Source organism: Numenius arquata, chromosome 8 (assembly GCF_964106895.1).
Source record: "Numenius arquata chromosome 8, bNumArq3.hap1.1, whole genome shotgun sequence".
Classification (NCBI taxonomy): Eukaryota; Metazoa; Chordata; class Aves; order Charadriiformes; family Scolopacidae; genus Numenius; species Numenius arquata.
This window is the reverse complement of record NC_133583.1, coordinates 33,594,387-33,614,248: the sequence shown is the minus strand read 5'-3', so window position 1 is coordinate 33,614,248 and position 19,862 is coordinate 33,594,387. Positions and strand designations below refer to the sequence as shown.

General features: G+C 37.0%; 1 protein-coding gene across 2 annotated transcripts in view; it reads left to right on the top strand.

The window, feature by feature from the left end:
- The window catches only part of KIFAP3 (kinesin associated protein 3), a 72,477-nt gene that overhangs the window by 19,355 nt on the left and 33,260 nt on the right, over positions 1-19,862 (top strand). For both annotated transcript variants that reach the window (XM_074151553.1, XM_074151554.1), the window contains 7 exons: positions 9,460-9,560; positions 13,995-14,103; positions 15,463-15,575; positions 16,537-16,702; positions 16,912-17,037; positions 17,447-17,545; positions 19,053-19,138. In XM_074151553.1, coding sequence (XP_074007654.1) covers positions 9,460-9,560; positions 13,995-14,103; positions 15,463-15,575; positions 16,537-16,702; positions 16,912-17,037; positions 17,447-17,545; positions 19,053-19,138 — 800 coding nt within the window. The remainder of the gene's footprint in view (positions 1-9,459; positions 9,561-13,994; positions 14,104-15,462; positions 15,576-16,536; positions 16,703-16,911; positions 17,038-17,446; positions 17,546-19,052; positions 19,139-19,862) is intronic.

The following is a 19,862-nucleotide window of genomic DNA, read 5'->3' as shown; positions in this document are numbered from 1 at the left end:
AATATCTTGGGTTATGTTTTCCAGTACGGATGACGGTTATTGAAAGAAAATTGGCTTTGTGGATTTGCATGCAGCCAAGTAGATGAGCATTTTTTTTATGCAACGCTCTTGAAATACTGTGTAATCAGTCCCAAGTAGTGGTGGTATAGTTTTGCCAGTTACAGTATGTATTGAGCCTATGTGCCTTATTAATGTGAGTGTCCTGGTCTGATGCTCTTAATTTCTCAGTGTTCCAAGACTGAGTATCAGCACACTGAGAAGTAGTATCCACTTGATCTTACATAGAAGCCTAAGGGCTGTGCAATAGTTTGCAAACTCCAAAGTAGGTCAAACTTCTCTATTATAAGCTCTTTATTTAAGCTGGAGATAGCCAGAGCAGAGGGTAACTTTGACAGTCTGATTTAGCCCTCACTGAAGAGTGTCTTCTCTAGCTTTATTGATAGAAATATTTTTCTGGAAACTGCTGAAATTCCTCTGATGTTTTTCCATTCTTTACAAGTTCGGTTTAATGAGCAATCAAAGGATTGCCAAACAGTTGTATGTTGAGTTTCTTAACAATCAAGTCTTGATATGGTGTGCAGCCAAGCTGGATTATATGTTGACTGCTGTTTAAAAACCCAAGAAGTACTTTGCTCTCTAATTAACGGAGTGCTGTGGGTTTTTAATGTTCTATTCCTTTTATGAAAGTTTCTTTTAAGAAGGCTTAAAGTAGATGTGTTCTCTTTATGAGTTCACTTGGCCTTTTTGTAATGAACTTATTATGGAGCTTCACACATCTGTTGAAAAATGGAGCTTCTTATAGGCTACTGCACTGTTTTTTCTGACTTTAATAGGCCTCGTTTATCCTATAAAGAAACATACATTTTCTTACCTGATCAAGTGAGCAAACAATAGGGGTCAGATGTGGCAAAGACCCTAACAAAAAGCACATGTCCAGCCATCAGGGTGAGGTAAAGTCATATCGAGATTGCTTGAAGTTATTAATGGCAGTAAAATTTATGCTTCCTCCTGTTTTCCCAATTAAATTGAGAAAACTTTTTTTCCTAAGGTGGCTCTGCAGCAGCTGGTTCCAATACTTGTTGTGTGAATATTGCCTGGGGTGTCTCCATTCCTTTATAGTAGAGGCTGGCTGAAGCACATTAAGTAACAGTTCAACTACAGGGACCAGTCTGTTGGAAAGCAGTAATTATTGAGGGATTTATTTTAATGGTAGGGTGTTTTTTTATCATTTGTGGTGAGTATGGCCAAGACTTAAAAAAAATCCAACCCACAACAACAACCAAACAAAAAAACCCACCAAAAGAAACACAAAAAACCCCCATCTCTAAACATTCAACTTCTAAATCCTTATTAGAAGTGCAAATAAACCTGGCATGTCTAACTGACTTAAGGAGAGAGTTGGGTGCAAAATGTGTCTTAGAACCCAGGTTAACTATGGATTAGCCAGCAAACTTTAGTATTACTGAAGAAAAATTGACCTCTGATGTTGAGAAACATAGAACTCAAAAGTAGAGAGTCATTAGTATCGCTAATGTTGTGTTTAAAGCAGAAATAGAATCCTAACTAACTTTAAGGTAAAAGCCTTCACCATACTCCCTCCTTCATGCTACTGGTAAATTGTAGTGAAATTTCAGGAAAGAATAACTGAATTTCATAACACAGTGTATTTACATCTTACAAGTTTGTGAAGCCTGGAGAAGAGAATGCTTCAGGGAGACCTTATAGTGACCTTCCATTACTTAAAGGGAACCTACAGGAAAGATGGGGAGGGACTCTTTATCAGGGAGTGTAGCGATAGGACGACAGGTAATGGTTTTAAACTGAAAGAGGGGAGATTAAGATTAGATATTGGGAAGACATTATTTCCTTTGGGGCACTGGTACAGGTTGCCCAGAGAAGTTGTGGCTGCCCCAACCCTGGAGGTGTTCAAGGCCAGGTTGAATGGGGTTTTGAGCAACCGGGTCTAATGGGAGGTGTCCCTTCCCATGGCAGGGGTTTGGAACTTGATGATCTTTAAGGTCCCTTCCAAATCTAACCGTTCTGTGATTCTGTTCTCTAAGATTTTTCTGACTCCTTTAACACTGTCCAGAGTTGGGAACAGTGTTTTTCCATTTTGTAGCTATTACAGGTGGATCCTTTCTAATCTGAACACTGTTAAGGTGAGTAAAAGTGTGCTGCTCACAAGTGCACATGTGTATTTAGCTGTGTTATTAGGTTTTTTTAATGAAGAGGATAACTTCAGTGTAACACAAGAAACTAACTTCACAAGTGTTGACTGAAAATAGAAATGCTTATGTCAGTGGCAAAAACAGCAGTGGAAAGATGGCAGCAATCTAAGGGAGCCGAGTTGTTGGAAATCCACTAAACTGATAAATGGAAAGGATTCCCTGAATCAGTACTTCTACTGTGGAGCTTACGTTATGTGACTGTGTAATTAACTGAATTCTTTTAATTGTTTCTTTACATATTAATTTGCCAGAGCAAATTAATACTTAAAGAGTGTATCTAGTCTTCTACGTGAACTGTCAACATCTGAAAGCTTTACAGGGCGTAACTTGGATGCCTAAAGCGTGACAGAACAGAAACAACCAGCTTTAGTTTCTTGGAAAATCTCCATAAAGGAGGAGTGGGGCATTTCTGCTAGTCTTCCTAATCTATGGTAAAATCTTCATAAAGCCTGTTTGAGGCCCAAGGTAGAAAAAAAGAGGAGCACCTTTTCCAGAGCTGTTGTGAAGCCTGCAGGCAGAGGGATGGTCTCAAAAGGTCACGTGGAAAAATTTGGAGATGTAGTAGTCCCATAGATCCTCAAGCTTTTACAAGTTCAGATGGAAGGGGTAAGGTTACAATCCGCTTTCCCTCTTGGAAATTCTAACTCATAAGTTTGTGCTGTTTATCTAAGAGTTTCTCAGGTGATCTTCTCCAGTGCAGGAGACCAACTGCAGTTTCCCAATGTCTGCAGTTGCTAAGGTGAGAAATCCTTTGTCAGTTGATAGTGCTATCTTCAGACCTTTTTAGCTGATGATCTGGGAACAGATATGCTAACAAAAAAATTTTAAAAATTATTGCACTGTAGTGAGTTTAGTGCTGGTATATCCCAATACATTCAACTTCTGTTCCTTTGGTCTCTGACATACCAGGGTGTTTTGCAGGATGGGTTATAATTTTACATATTCGAATAGTTTCATGGCGTAAAGCAAAACTTTCACTGTGAGACTAGGGCCTGAAATGTCATCTTATTCATTTTGGAAAAGCTATCAGATCTGTGAGAAACTTGTAGATCATCAGTGAATGACCTTTTAAATAAGAAAACTGTAATATTTTCACAATAAGAATAATACAATTGAGTTGCTTAACTTTCTTCCAAGACTTTGCCATTAAGAGTATGCTGGAGCTTGCATAGGAACGGTATCTCTTGAATAATACAGAGCTTAATTCTTGTTATCTGGAAGACTCAAAAGCTCAACCAATATTTAACTCCACTTCTCTGGTTTAGTAGATTTGAACCTCAGCTTTGTACTTCAGCACCTTCAAAACAGGAAGAATTCTGAATATTTTCTAGTAATTGTAATTGGAGCAGTTGATGTCGATTAATAAAATATAGTGCAGGCATGGCAAAAATTATTATTCCTATAAACTTCCATTTAATTGTATTGCATTGTGTGGAATTTTTTCCACCTACTCTGGAAGTAGGTGCTTCTTAGTTTGATTCAAACTAAGAACCGCCTCTTCTAATTTCCAGTTTCTTGTAATAACAGTTGTTAATTCTTTTTCGATCTCTTGCTTTCTTCCTTGGTCATAGCCTGACCCAAAACATGTTTCTTCATGGAGAAAAGAGAGGTAGCTTTATCTTCCTCCTTCAGGGATAATCCTGTTGCCTTCGTTTTTCTCTCTAATCTGAACTTCTAATTGATTTATCTCTGGCTTATGTGGTATATGGGGTATTATAACCAATCAGCTTGCAATTTCTTTGTATAGGTTCAAATATGATGGGTTGTAGGACATCCTAAATGACAAAAACGTTTTTTTTTTTCTTGTAGGAAGATCAAGCCTCAAAAAAGGACTAAATTTAGCAGTATGTTGTCTACCCAGTGGCTATGCTTTGTTGTCTTTTATGAGTAGCAGTACTGCAGTGAGGTGTTTACTGTATGTTTTTCAGTCTCTCAGAGTTCCAGGCAAAGAAATTGAGCCTGGGCTTCCAGATGTGCAGCTTCATTTATGTCTATAGGTGTAACATTAAATAACCAAAAGTAGTTATTTATTAGTCCTTTAGCTTAGGATTCATCATCATAATTACTTCTTTGTTTCCTAGAAAAAAAACCTGTAGCCATGTTTCAGATGTAGCATGTACTTAGTTCTTTGGGGGAAGAAAACAAAACAAAACCCAACTATGGCAAAATCAGGTTTTTAAGTTAGGGTTATAGTTTGAAGCCAGTTTCGTATAAAGGTGGCACAAGAGGGCTTATTAGTATGTAATTAATATCATAATGTATTATTTACAGTGCTTGGTCTCCTTGAGTATGAGCAGATTTGAAAATTCTTTCAGGTTCTTGATAAAATAAACTGATATATCCAATATGATTTATATTTACGTATGTAAATCAAACCAGTATGTGTCTAAACTACACATGGAGTAAATTAGTCCAACTGTTTCCAAGCTGGTTGCAAGGAATAATATGGGATAGAAGCAGAGATACCTTTCTATCACTTTTCTCCTAAGATCACTGCTAGTTATGATAAATGTGAATAAACTCTTGATTTCAGTGTTTTCTGACAGCAGTGTGAGAGGGTGTATAAATCTGATACTCAGTTTGTGACATTCTTATCCATCTAGATTTCTTATTTGCCTAATTCTGCAGCAGATTTGACTTGAGAGTATCAGAGTTTGAAACTGCACTGAGGATTCACTCTGCCATTTTAATAGGTATTTACCTTCATTTGTGTTCTGGTTTTGATTTAGTGAAGTTAATGTTTTGCACATGAGTTGGATAGGGTGTACTTCATATCTAATGTGGAGACATTGATGATTCCATTAGAAATGATGGCTACTTGAATTCCTGGTCGTGTTACATTTGAATAATTTAGTCCATAATTTTTATTCTCATTTTTCCTTTAGCATTTGAAAGCTGAATGCTGCTGCTGCAACTCAGATTAGCATTTCAGTTTTACAGCTTTAGGATTTCTCTTTTGTTATCATGGAGCTAAAGGAGGAATTTTTTCATTTTAAGCTCCCAAACTCAACCAAAATGTAGGACCTGATTTCATGTTTTCTTCTTTAGCTTCTGCTAGTAGTACCATTTAGATCTTTAACCTTAGTAAGAATGAGACATGGAATTCAGGCGTTGGTCCACACAACTGGCACATGGCTTTTTATTAATGTTCAAAGGCTAAAAATCTGAAGCCATTTTGAACTCGGAACCCATCATGTATTTATTTCCCTCTCTAATTTGCAGAAAACTAGTTGTGAAAACAGCCCGAGGGACCCGATATTTTTCCATCCCAGCTGCTCCAGCTGAACTACAGCTGCAAAAAAAATCTAAGTATTGTTTCTATAAACTGTTGAGTGTATTTTATAACACAATAATTCCCACAAAATCAGTAACTGCAGTTAATGACCGGTTTGTTAAAGCATTAACTGCACTCAGCTGGGAATGACCAATTTCTCTGGAATGGCTGTATAAGAACTAAGGATAATTCGGTAACACTTTCAAATAATTATTTGGTTAATTAATGGTAAATTCTTGTGGAAATCCTATCAAAGTACTCATGACCCCCACATTTAATATCCAATGAGTTCATTATGATTCATGTTTTATTGCCATAAATACCAGAAGAATCATAATGACTAGGCCATTATTTTCCAGGGCTGCCCTTACTGCTTTAGGCTATTTGGCTATTCCACCTTCAGTTATAAAAAGCTTGATGCTCAGAACTACCAGCGTTTGTAGGCCACAATTTTCTGGCACCCCACCAAAACTTTGGTGATTTTTATGAACATTTTTGGCAGAGATCTGATGGTTCTGTGTGTGTTTTTTTTTTTTTTTTTTCTTCTTTCCCTTGCTTTTTCTAGTTAGGGGAATAATTGATGCCTACTGTACCAAGTCATAAGGAAGTCTTTCTTGCAGTGTCTGCTTTTTCACGTATGGCCTTCAGTAGTGGTCAAAAATAGCAGAAAAGGTATTGCTTCCATGCTTTGGAAGGCTGTTCTCCAGCCAGGTATTGGGCAGGGTTTGAAATTTTTACAGCCAAGTCTCTAAACAATAGTTGACTTAGGGCTTTATTCATTAGCATTCAGATGAGTATAAAATAATAAAAAAGTAAGCTTGGTTCTGATATATTCAAGTAATAGTCAAAAGCTGCCAGTTTATATTTTTGGGAGTGAAGTCCCTATGTAAAAGGATGGCAGTTGACTTGGTGGATTTTTCAACCAGTCTGTCACTTCTTACCCTTTTATACAATCTTCAGCCTCCAAGATGATGCTTAGTGTTTAAAACTCTGTAGCTGTTGAATCTTCTCTCTTCCTAATCTTTGACAAACTATGCACAGTTTCCAGTCAGCTTTCCAACAGGCTGTATGCTTTCTAATTGAGCACAAGATTAACAAATGTATTAAATTGTGCTGACTATGGTTAGAAACAACCTCCTCCTCTTGATTTTCGTGAAGTGTTTTGTTCTTTGGATCATGCATTGCCACTGTTTTGCATGAGGGCTGAAAACAGCCAGGAGGTTCTGCTCTTTTCTCTCCACCAAAGTGCTTCCGTAGGGAAAATGGGACAGTGAAACATCCAGAGATCTGCCTGAAATTCATTCCTTTCTGGGAAGCTAAAATGAAATTAAACTTAAAATGCGTACATCATTGCATACTTGAAAGCTGGTTTAGTTGCACACTGTTTTCTTTCAGCTTTAGTTCTGTAGTTTATTTTCATCTTTAAGTTAGTAGAATTCAGGGTTTTCTTTTCCTGTTTACTCGCAGTTGAAAAATACTTCCTTGCTGAGCCTTTGCAGTAAGTACCTATGACTTAAATGCTCCAAACTCTTCTTGGTTCCCTGTGTTAACAGCAGGATAGGGGAATTCAGGGAAGATGGGTCAGTACAGCACTGTACAGCAAGAAGGAATTTAAATATAACTCTTTTTGAAACTATAGCTGTCTTTGCCTTTTGTGTGTCATGAAATCTGCCTTATGGAAAATGCTTTGGGAGAATGATTGTGTGCCAGTCATTAGAAACCAACTCTCGAAGAGTTAATCCAGATAAAATAAATTTATTTGAATTCTAGATATTCTTCACACTTTAGGTAGTATCTAGGTCTTTTTTATTATTTTGGTAGTATAGAAAGTGAGGCAGTGCTGTCACTCAGCACTGATACCCAGAGTATTGTTCAGGCATCAGAAAGGTTATTGTGACAGCCTGGACCATTAAAAAAAGGGGAGAGAAATTTATGCAAAGCGTTTCTTCTCAAAAAACAGAAGGCCTTTGCTGCTATAGTAGACTATTTTATCTGAAAATAAGCAACCAGGATTGCCAAATACCAGCAAACTGCTATTGGTACCAAATGTAAGATTATATCTAAGCTGATGCTTTCTCTTAGCACAAGTGAAACTTGCTAAAATAAAGAGGAAAAAAACGGAGGTTAAACAGATACAAAGTAGCATCATTGTTGTTGACTGACTACCGGTTCATACCTACTGAAGGTCTGGTCCAACTTCAATCTAGTTTCTTTTTGCTGTTCTGGGGAGCCAACTTTCCTCCCTTTTATACTGGCTTACCTTTTACTTCACATAATGTTTCGTGCATTATCCAGCAAAGTGTAATTGTAATTTGAGTCCTAAATTTGAGTCTTGATGTTTGAGTTTTCAATAGAGGCATGGAAAGAAAGTGTTAAGAGCAGTGTAAACAGCTCTTTTTTCCTAGCCCAATGAAATTTGAAGGCATAATTTACTCTTTATATTTGCTTAGGAGAAGCCTTTAGCAGTATGTATAGGAAGTTTTTTTCATGTAATTGTTGGATTTGCAATGTCACTTCAAGTGAATAGGTAGGTAAGATGACCAGTCACAAGAGAAGCCTGAAAGATGATAAAGGCTTCATTTGGCTTTAAACAGACTGTGTATGCTTTAGCAACTATAGTATTGTCTGTGCTTTTATTTTAATAATAGCCAGGGTAGCTTTCAAATTTGGGCATTATCCTTTCTCCAACTGTTAAATGTGTGGAAAGTTGAGATACAAGTGGTGTTTTTTCAAACAGGTAAGAATTCAGAAGGATTGGAAAGGTCAGCTATGTTTTTAGGTTTGGCATGGGAAAGAATATTTCACTGTTGTATGGCAACTGCCAGAAGGGTTTCATGGGTCTTTTTTGGTAATTCAATTTTGATAAAAGGCACGAATGTGCGTTCTCAGGATAAAGGCATCATATCCTTGCTGCTTAAAGGAAATTCCAGCTCCTAATGATGTATGCAGAAGAAAAATGTAACTGTGTTTGTTGCTGTTTGAGGTCTTGATGTTTTGCCAGAGCGTTAAACAGATATGTTCTAACTTAGCTTAAATAGAAGTGGGAGGTAGGATATTTCTGATTAGTTGTACAAGAACTGCGAATAAATTCTGAGTTGGTGACCTTATTACATTCTAGTCTAACTAATATACATGTTCAGATGAATATTTTATCCCATATATAGCCAGTGTCCTGCTAGTGCAGGTCTAGAGGAGAGATCAAGAGAATGTTCACTCCAGATTTTACCAGTGAGTCAGGATCGAATTAATCTGTGTTGTTCTTAAACATTTGTATGTTTGTCTAAGTTGGTTTTATAGAACCTTTCAGTTAAATATTTCACAGCCTACTCACATTAACTGCCCCAAATTTTCTTGAGAATCTTTTTCTCTTTGGTAAGTATTAATGTGAAAATATACTAACATTGTTTTTGAGCTGTATGAAACACAAAAGGCACCTACAGGATAATATTACCATTTAGAATAATAAAACAATCAGTATGTGACTTACTTGAAAGGCACTGGATTCTTTCTACGGCACTTCAGTGGTAGTTCTTATTTTTCTCTCTGGCATTGGTACATTGTTTATCGTTTCACTTTGAGACAAGCTTGTTATTTCAACAGGAATATCCACAGCTAAATCAGCATTACATTTGATATTTAATTTCCTAACTGGAAACTGATGAAAGCTTTCTCTGGATGGCCTGTCATTATGAAATGTTCTTTCACAAAATATATTCCTTGCAAAGTGGGGTTAAGGAAGCGTTTTGAGGTTCTGGGGAGAGGGGGAGTAGTTAGCATGCCCTTTGCACATTGCTCATTTGGGTATGCCAGGCAAGACACTTCCATTAATGTTGCATTTCTCATTTAATTTTTCCCTCTATTAGCTAGGGTTTTCATGCTTTTCGTTTTCACCTTTAAGTGTTTACAACACTTAAGACACTTGGCTTCTATTAATATGGGCTTTTTTTCTCCTTCTAGCAAATGAAAACTACAAACAAGTTGCAATGTGTATTCTCTATCACATAAGCATGGATGATCGCTTTAAATCGATGTTTGCATACACGGACTGTATCCCACAGGTACGTGCTTTTGTATATGATGCGGTTGTTAAAGACGCTTCTGTGCCTCTGCGTGGCTTTTCCTCACTCATAGCAGAGCTCGCACTGACACCCACAGGTGAAAGTGGGAACAACCACGATGCTGCACAGTCGGTAGTGAATCACCTACTCTTAGGACAGTCTGACGGTTCTTGATGTCTTTTAATAGTGCCCAGAAAAAGGAGGGGTGACATAATCTCTGTCAGTGATGCTAACGCTTGAGCTGCATCAATAATCAGTAAAAATACAGGTGACCTGATGCATTTCTACAGAAGATCAGGAACGCTTGAAAGATATTAAAGCTTGTGCACAGCAGGTCCTTAGGGACCCTTGTGGAAAGTATTTCCTTTACAGTTTTTGAAGTCATTCTTTTCTGATCCCATTGGGTATCAAAATTTCAACGTCTCCAGTATTACAGGATATGAACTGGAAACCAGCCAAGCAGTGTTATGTTGCTACATGACAATTCCTTTTCCAACTTCAAGCATGTACAACAGGGGAGGCTTGAAGACTATGGAAGGCTCTGACCTGATCTTTCAGGCTACAGTTTGTTGCATAACGTTTTGTCTCCACTCATAATCTTTGATCCAAGCACAGACACAATATGGTGGGCTTTTGGGTTTTCTGTGTATGTTTTTTGTGTGTTTTGTTGTTTGGGATTTTTTTTTTAACGAGTACCAAATATATTTTATTGATCTTTTTTCTCAGTCCTGATGAGGCTGGAGTTGCGGAAGCCTGTGTTGCATAAGTGCAAAAGCTCTCTGGTAGCTTTTTCAGAATTGCACCATGATATCTTCTTTCCTGCCAAACATGTTTTTAACATAAAATATATCCAGAATGGGAAGTTGATGTGGAAGGTTTTCAGAATGTTTCTGGTCATTATCTCATGACAAAAATGGTGATGTTTTCCCAAATGCAGGAGGATTTTGGAAAATAGAGAGGGGAGAACTGGTGGGAATAACTAGTATATGTTACAAGATGGTCTTATAAACATCCTGCCGATTGCCTTTTCTGCCACAAGAAGCAACTACATGTTAAGGCATTTGTGTGATATAAGGGACCTGCTTTGCTCTGAGTGGTTACTGGCCAAACCAGAATTCATGCACTCTGTTTCAGGGCTCATTTGTGACATGCTTTCAGGGAATCTTGGCATGGCTCTTAGACCCCCAGTGCCAAATGTAAAGAGCTGGGGAAACTTCAGTGGTGCCATACTCTGAGCTTTGGTGAATGTTGTTGTTCTGATAGACAGTGATGCTTGAACTAGTGCTTACAGAGCTGTATCCAAAGACCAGGGGAGCAGGAAACAAGTATTTTGCCTTCATTGAACTTCAGCTAAAACTACAAAATTCAAAGGATACCTATAGCTATTAATGCTTTATAGTGGTCAATGTAACTATTCACACACCACATCTGCCAGTTGTTCAAAAGGGCCAAGCTGGACAACTGGTGCTTAAATTTTATTAATGAATTGTCAAAATTTTGACAGTTATTAAGGAAGACAGAAATAGCAGAAAACACGGGAAAGCGGATAAGGCATCAGGAGAAGAAAATGACCATTTTAAAAGGACTCCCTGCCATCAGATTCTACCCTGGAAAATGAAATTCTCTTTTCAATAGTAGTATGTGCCCTTCTGTGGGCTTTTTTTTTCCTTTTGAGGAAAGGTGTACATCTAAACTGGCAAATACTCAATAATGAATGTTTGGCTGTTGTAGGGAGCGATTGGAAAATCCATTCCCTGTTGTCATTTTGAACAGGCAAAGTGCTTGACAAGGGCTTGCGCGTGCTGTCCCAGGTAAACATCCTTGTGGATTGCAGGAGTTAGTGGGTGCTATTCTAGTAACAGTTAAAAGTGAGTATTAACAGTTCATTCCTGTTTAGACCTCAGCAATGCGTGTTTTGTTTAAATAGGTGCAAATGCCATCCAGATGCTTATAAAAGCCTTTATTGGTAATAACCTGGCCAATCAAAGGGCATGGTTAGGCAGTGATGTCATGGTGATATTTAATATTTTACCACAGAGCAGTGTGCAAGGTTCTCTGCAGCTACCCACATGTTTTCCACCACGGTTGTCCTGTTTGGCCCCTCTTTGATCTATAAGCTTCTTTTCAGCTTAATGCTGGTAAACGTCCTCTCTTGACAGCACCCTTTGCTCCTGTCCGCCATTATCTGCTGAAGTTCAGAAACCAGAGCATCACTTCAAACAGCAGAGTTAGGGAGTAGCCGGTCAGGAGAGATTCCTGAGGCATGCAGTTCTGGCATAATCATTCAAAGATGTTTGAGCTGGGCTTGGGGAGGGGGTTGGACAGAGGTGTATGTGAACAGAGAGCTGTGGGGGTTGGCCTCTGGTCACTGGTAAATAAGTGAAGGCAGGTGCCAGAGAGTCTAGACACAGTGATTTCAGTCCTGGTCTGTGGTATCTGATACTCAATATGGGACTTGTCTGATTGAACACTACTGCCTCTTCACTGCACATGCTGCAGTCTTTTTACTGCCTTCCTGTTAAATCAGTAAAAGATGACAATGGACATAGTAAAAGCAGAACAAATTTAATTTTAATATTTCCTATTTGGCAGCAATTACTCTTCCTTTTGAAGTGGCACAAGAAGCAATCAAATTAAATGAAGACATAATGGGAAACATGGAGCTCGTACGAAACTATTATTTTAAAATTTGAACGGCTTTAATTGAAACTGGATATATTTTTTCTTTTTATAGAGAAGTAGTTCAGTAATTAACAGTGTAATCCCATCTTGTTAAACATCTAATTTCCACAGATTTTGTATTGTGTAAGTAATGAGAATGTTTCCCTTCAAATAATTTGAAGGGTTTTAAAAATCTGTTTTTAAAGGTTTTGTAACAGAAGAATTGCAGGGGGTGATTTTTGAATGCTCATGTTATACTTGTTAAGTGGCAACTTTCTTCTCTGGTTAATTCGCTCTTATGTGACGGATTTAATTAACTAGGGATTTTATAAGTTCTTAAAACAACTTAGGGAAATCTGATTCTACCTTTTTAAGAAAGGGAGGAAGAAATCAATGATAGCTTTTAAATCAGAACATGAAAGTCCTAGACAAAAAGATTAATAACTTATGTTGTAACATAGTTTATTCTGTTTTCTTTTATTTGGGTCCATTTGGAATGACAGCCTGCTGTCTGATAATAGATAAACATACAGAATTGCTGTAGTAAAGTACTTTGGAGTGAAATTCCTGCAATCCTATTGTTTCTTTTTTCCTCTAAGTGGGTTGTTGACCCGCTTTCTCTACTTTTTAATGCATTACAAACTGTCTTTCCACCAGGGGGCAAGCACACAAACACTTAATGATTAGTTGTTACTTTCCTTTCCCCACACCCTCTCTTGACACAAACCGAGCTACATTTTTTGTACTTTATGTCCCGCTTATCTCTAGGTTCAGTTGTTTCTGCTTCCAGTAATCTGTCTTGTCATCACGCTGCTTTGCTTTATAATCTTGACGTGTCTTATGAACTGAATGGGTTTTAGGAGCAAATAGGGCGATGTCCTGCAGGCCCTCAATGACTAAGCCATGCAACTTGTCTGCCATAGTTGGAAACAGGGAAAAAGAAACGGATGTATTTGAGTCATGTTTGATTATTCAATATGCCATTTCAAAAAATGTTCATATTGAACAAAACGAGGCTAGATAGCCTGTGATGTAATGGACAATACAGGTGCCACATGTATAAAATGATGGCAATCCATAGATCATTTGCCTAAGGAATCACCTGGGAATTCACTGACACGTACTGAACAGTTGGAACAGAGTTACAGGCAGTTGCCTACTTGGGTTAACTCAGGTTGTTCTGTCCCGTTACCAAAAGAATAGGACTGGTACTGAAAAGTCTTTGGTATGTGGCAGTGTTTAGCTCTAGAAATGGAAACTGCAAAGGTAAAGCATGTTGCTGCAGATACAACTAATTTATGTGTGGAGGAGTAATCTCAAAGCAAAATACTACTAGAATTAATCTGCAGTTAAGTATCTGTTTAGAGCCATAATTTTATTAAACAACCAGGTATTACTCTGGCTTTCTGTGGAATGAAGTTGTGGGGTTTTATTTCCTATATTAAGTCTACCTAAACTTTCAGACCAAAGTTATCCATTCACAACTTTAAAAAAACACTAAACATTTCAGTGATAGCAATAAAACGTAACTAACCCAAGTTAATTTAAGGTGATGAGTGACTGCCTTTTTTGGCACTTTATAAGCATTGTTATCCCCAAACAATGGAACTATACATCTTGTACCCTCGACCTTTATAACTTTACTGTTCCTGTAGAAATGCTGAATATTAACTTATTTTTTTTTAAAGAAGCTACTGTAGTTGACGTCATAACATTGCTTTTCTAATGCATTGGAAAGATTAATGACTTAACTGTGCTTGTGTTTCTTGGCAGTTAATGAAGATGCTTTTTGAATGCCCTGATGAGCGAGTTGACCTGGAACTTATTTCTTTCTGTATTAACCTCGCTGCTAACAAAAGAAATGTACAACTTATCTGTGAAGGTAAACATACTGAGATTTTACTGTTTTCTTGGAGATGACAACATTTTATATATATTTACATATAAAAATCATATATTTGAGTTATTTATAAATGTATATATGTATTTTTAAAAAACAAAATGCACCTGTTTGGGTAATGATTGCAAGCAAATGGCCATATCCTCCCCAAAATTGGTCTTGGTTGCAGGAGTGATGTTGAATAGCCACACATGCCCACATCTCTCATGTGCATGTAGTTCTGTAAAACACACTGATGACATTACTGTGGGAAACTATGGCTGTATGGAGAGATAAAGATTTTGTTCTTCCTGATGCCTAAAATCCATTTTCAGCTTGTCAGTGTTTCACCTGCCAGTACCAAATTAATAGCACAGGGATGTAATTTAGTTGCATTTTTACATTCTTTTTTTTTTTTTTTTTTAAAATTTAGCATCTTTTGGGTTCTAATATTTTGTTACATGGTATAGATGGGTTCTGCATTTTGTTCAGTAGCTCTCTAGATTGCTTTTAAAGCTTCATTATTTTTATACTGGCAGTTTTAAGTGGAACAGTACTATTCCATAGCTCTAATTCTCACTTGTGCTCAAAATTTTCACTATGAACCTATTGCAATAAAATACTAGACTTTAAAAGGGACAGCTGAAATCAATGGATTCTATGGCCAGCAATTCCACTTTAAAATTCTGTCCATAGCTCTGTAGAAGGGGCAGCGGGGAGATCCAATTTCATATTAAAGGTACAATTGAAATTCAAGCTAGTAGCATATATTAGATAGGCAAGGTGGTATTTTTGAAACATAATGATAATAGTGGGACTTGCCCAGTGTGATCGAGTACTTCAGATTTGTGTATGTCTGTTAGGTGTATTCCCACATAATATTCTACATGACATGGTTTTAAAAAATTATTTACCAAAGGATGTATTTATTCCGTGGAGTGAGGAGAGAAGTCTGAGCTAGTACCAACAGCTGTGCTGCATCTCCACTAGCTGCACTTGATGACAGGATAATGATTTGGATCTAGAACCTTTCTTGGTCTGAATAAATGACTAAGCACACCTGAAGCATTTTGCTATTTATCTGACTTTTTAAGTGTCCCACCAGTACATACGGTCATAGTAGTTGTTTTAAAGAAGCTACAGAATTTATACAGAGCAGGTCTTTGCTTTTCAACTTTAAACTTGGAAGACGAAATAGTTCCTTGTCTAGATTCTTCACTTTTCCCTTTTAGACTTTTAAAACTTAAAGCTGCTTTTTTGTGTGTGTGTGTGGTGATGTTTTTTTGATGGGCCAGTACTTTCCTCTTTTTTTTCTTTTTTATTTTCATTTGGAGAATTTCCTAAGTGTTTGTTTCCTTTCAGGAAATGGTTTGAAAATGCTAATGAAGCGGGCTTTGAAATTTAAGGACCCATTGTTAATGAAGATGATCAGGAATATTTCACAACATGATGGGCCAACTAAAAGCCTGTTTATTGTAAGTACTAATTCGATCTCTGATTCTTCCTACTGGAAAAGACTGGCTTTGGAGAGCTGCTGTGTTTTGTCTTTACAGGGTGTCCAGTTTAAATTTTCTTGGCTGTCATGTCCTGATTTATGTTTTGTTTTATAACGCTATCTCAGTTGGCAGATCAGGGTTTGGATTCCTCACTACAGGGAAAACAGATCTTACGCTGTATCCAGTAAGTCCCTGTTCCAAAACAAACACACTAAAACAAGCAAACAACAACAACAAAAAAAAGCAACCCAGCTGCTGGGTTGCACATTGTAATAACTAACGGTTATCCTAAATCTCTGCCTTTAGAGCTAGAGGGCAAAATAAAGTGGTTGGGTTTGTTTTTTTTTTCACTGTGCCAAGTGTTTTGTATAAGTGGATATTTTAAGATTTCAAATACTTAATATTTAGTTAACCGTGTAAAGCCGCCCTTTCAAAAGAATGGGGAAATGCAACATCCTAGTTGTGGAAATTTTAAATGTACTGTTAAAATGAGGATTGAATATCAAATTGTCTTAAAGCAGTATAGAACTAGTAAGTAGAATCCATGATTCCCCTGTTCATGTCCCCAGAGAATTTTGTAGTTATTTCTTAAAATCTTTAGGAAGGGGACTCCGTTACTGTCACTAATGCAGTACGGTGTTTGCTATCTTTTCCCTTATTTTCTAACAGCTTTCTCAAACTGTCTGTGTAGTAGCTACTTTTGGAACATCTGAACCAAATGATCTACATCTCTTGAAAGTGAAAGGTTGGAGAGGAAGAATACTGAAATATTTTTTTGGATTAATCTTCATCTGAAATTGAAACTGCCTTATTAGTCCTCATTTCAAGAGAAAAGTCTCCTTCGTGTTCTTTTGAGAGCTAGTTTTGATTTCACGAAGTTGTGAGTTCTTCAGAACTCCACATTATTCACTTGTAATGTTTGTTGTTGTATTTTCTTTAGGATTATGTTGGTGATTTAGCAGCTCAAATATCAAATGATGAAGAAGAGGAATTTGTGATTGAATGCCTGGGAACACTTGCAAATTTGACATTACCAGATCTGGACTGGGAACTTGTGCTGAAAGAGTACAAACTGGTTCCATACCTCAAGGATAAACTAAAACCAGGTCTGTACAGAGTTTGGTTAGTCTTTCAAAGTAGAGTCACTCAATCCTTAGAGTGCTCTTTCAGACTACAGTCTGTTTACCCTTATAATTTGTGATTGTTTGGGGAAACGTAACACTGAAGGACAGAATCGTATCTACAGGTAAATCTACAACTGCCACAAGATTAAGAATTTCTGAGATGTAATACTTTCTGCCGTCTGACTTTCCAGGTTCTGCAGAAGATGACCTCGTTTTAGAAGTGGTGATAATGATTGGAACAGTTTCTATGGATGACTCTTGCGCTGCTCTGCTGGCCAAATCTGGAATCATCCCTGCACTCATTGAGCTTCTAAATGGTATATTGCCATGTTTGATTTTTAGGTCTTGTTTTTCAGAGAATTTTAGTTGATGTAGCTGTGCTGTAACTGAATTGCACCATTCATTTTCCCTTGCAGGACAGCGGTAGGTGTTTTGTGTGTGAAAGGAGAAGCAATTACTACATTATTGATAGAGAGATACTGATTAGTGGTCTAATAGATTTGATTTTTCCCACACCTCCACAACTCTTGCTGCAATCTGTGGTCTTTCTGCTTGACTGGAGCAGGGAAGAAAACGCTCAGTTTTGTGTTGTCAGGAGCTGAAATCTCACGCATACCAATGAACTGTCAGGCTGACATGAAAGAGCTGGACTTTCTCTAAGCATCAAGAGCTTCTAGTGTGAAATTGTGGGTTGTTTCTTCTTCTTTTTTTTTTTTTTCCTTGCAGCTCAACAGGAAGATGATGAGTTTGTCTGCCAGATCATCTATGTATTTTATCAGATGGTCTTCCACCAAGCCACCAGAGATGTCATTATCAAGGAAACCCGTATCTTTTTAAAGATTAAACATCTAGAATTACAGCACTTAATTTGCCATCACTGATGTTTAGCCTATATTTCTTCTGCATAAACCTCCTGATCTCAAAAGGTTTCTTTGTAAATGGTTTATTTCAGCTGAAGAAAAAGTCCAAGCAGCCTAGGCATGTAGAGGGACTGCAAGATTAATAGTGAAGATTAAAAGTTAGTTTGCTTTGAAACAGGGAGAGGGGTAGTAGGGAGGATCACTGGAACAGATGACTGTTAGTTCCTATCCACTCTGAATTACTGTATGATTTTTTTTTTTTTTTTTTTTGCAAATCACAGTCAAAATCATAGTCCATAGAAAAACTTACATAGAGCATAGACAAACTTCTTGCACTGCACCATTATACATATATGTTGCATAGTCTGAAGTTAGAAGCATTAAAATACTTTAATAGCATTTTTTCTTATATCAGTGTAGACAACGTAAATAATGCCTGCTCTGTATTTTTCTTCCACTTAAGTGTTATTTGAATTTTATGTTTGGCATAAGTCTCCCATCATCTTCCCACTGTGGAGACTTTGATTTCTGTTCCTGGCTTTCCTCTTTTTTTCCTTTTTTTTGCCTGTCTGTTGAAGCCTGAATCTGTTCTTCAGTTTCCTCGTGTCATGGATCTGTTCAATGTTTTTGTATGGTTGTATGATACTTATAACTCGTATTCATTCTTTACTACTTATTCTTTCAATCTGCTGATGCTAAGCTTATTCAGATGATTCAAAAACTGTGAAAATAGACACTAGTTGTCTTTAAGGGCTTTAACTGAATGTTAAATTTTATTTAAACATAAATAATAGCTTAAATCGTGCTTTTGTAGGGATAGTGGCTTAGTGATTACTTTGCTAACAGTACAAGGACTACTTCTTAATGTCCTTTTTACTTTAAGCTCTGTGGAAAAACTGTACATTTGGGATGTTGTTCTTTGTCTCCTGTTTGGACTCCTAGGTGGCTAGCTTTAAAAAAATAAATAAATAATAGCATTTCTTCTTATATCTGTAATGATAAAGCACCAATGTTTGAACAATGTTTTTCTCGCTCAAAGACTAGTACTAATGCTATCATTTGCACAATAGATTATCTTCGATGTTTTTGAGAAAAATGCATTGGAAACCTGTTTTTAAAACAAGAAAACTCCCTAAAGATTACAAAAATAACAGCCTCAAACGATTAAACCATTCCACAGAATCTATACCTTTTGGACTAGCTCAAACCAGAGCACATGTTAGGTCCATGAATTTCCTGTAACAGATCAGAATGTATTTTCTTTGTAAGGGGCATGTAGCTTTTCTTCAGCAATTTTGAAGAGTATTTGGGTATCTTAAAATGTGATTTTAAAAAAAAAGTGGTTGGAGGGAGGCTCTGCACTTCACACGTGATGGAAAATTCCTGACTGTGGTTCTTAATGAAGTTTACAGTTGGAAGAACCGAGGCCAAAACCAGCAAAATAGCTTTTATTCTTAACAGTTTCCTTCCAGAGGCTCCAGCATATCTTATAGACCTGATGCATGATAAAAATGCTGAGATTCGCAAAGTTTGTGACAACACACTGGATATTATAGCGGTAGGTCTGATTTTTTTTTTTTTTTTTTCAATCATCCGTCCTCCAAGAACCTCTTTATGTGAGATGGTACTAAAAACTAATCAGTAACTTGCCAATTGAGGATATTTTTCATGTGCGGCTTCCTAATCATGTAGGTAAAAGATAGTTTTCATGGGACAATGACAATTGTTAATCTAGGCTGTGTACCAAGCTTCCAAAAAGTGCATTTATACTTAGAAAATTCATGCCAGTTAGCTTTATACTACAGACGCTTTTAAATAGTGCTTTTATACTTAAACAAATTAATCGCATTACATAAGTATGTCAAGCTTTCGTTATTTCTTAGTTCTCCAAACAAATGGCTCTTGTTACCCAGCAGCTTTTATTCAGCTTTTCTCCATTGCCTGATGCCAATATTTGTTTCCAAAAGAAAATGTGGGCTGTGATTCTGAAGCTGGTTGTTTTCTGCTTGAGGAACAGTTAGTATAATATTGAACTTTTAAATAATTGTCTTCAACTCTTGGATAGGTTTCCTTTAGCTGCATGACTTAGTTTGTCCAACTATCCATTGATCGCAATAAACTTTTGGGACAATTGTCTTGTATTAAACTGCTAACTTGGAAAAAAGAAAGCATACTAAATTGTGAAGCATTATTGCTTTATCAGCTCTTATAGTGTGTATAATCTGCCTCTGGGCATCCTTGACTCTAGAAGCATTACTGTTTTCTAGGATATTCTTCATTGA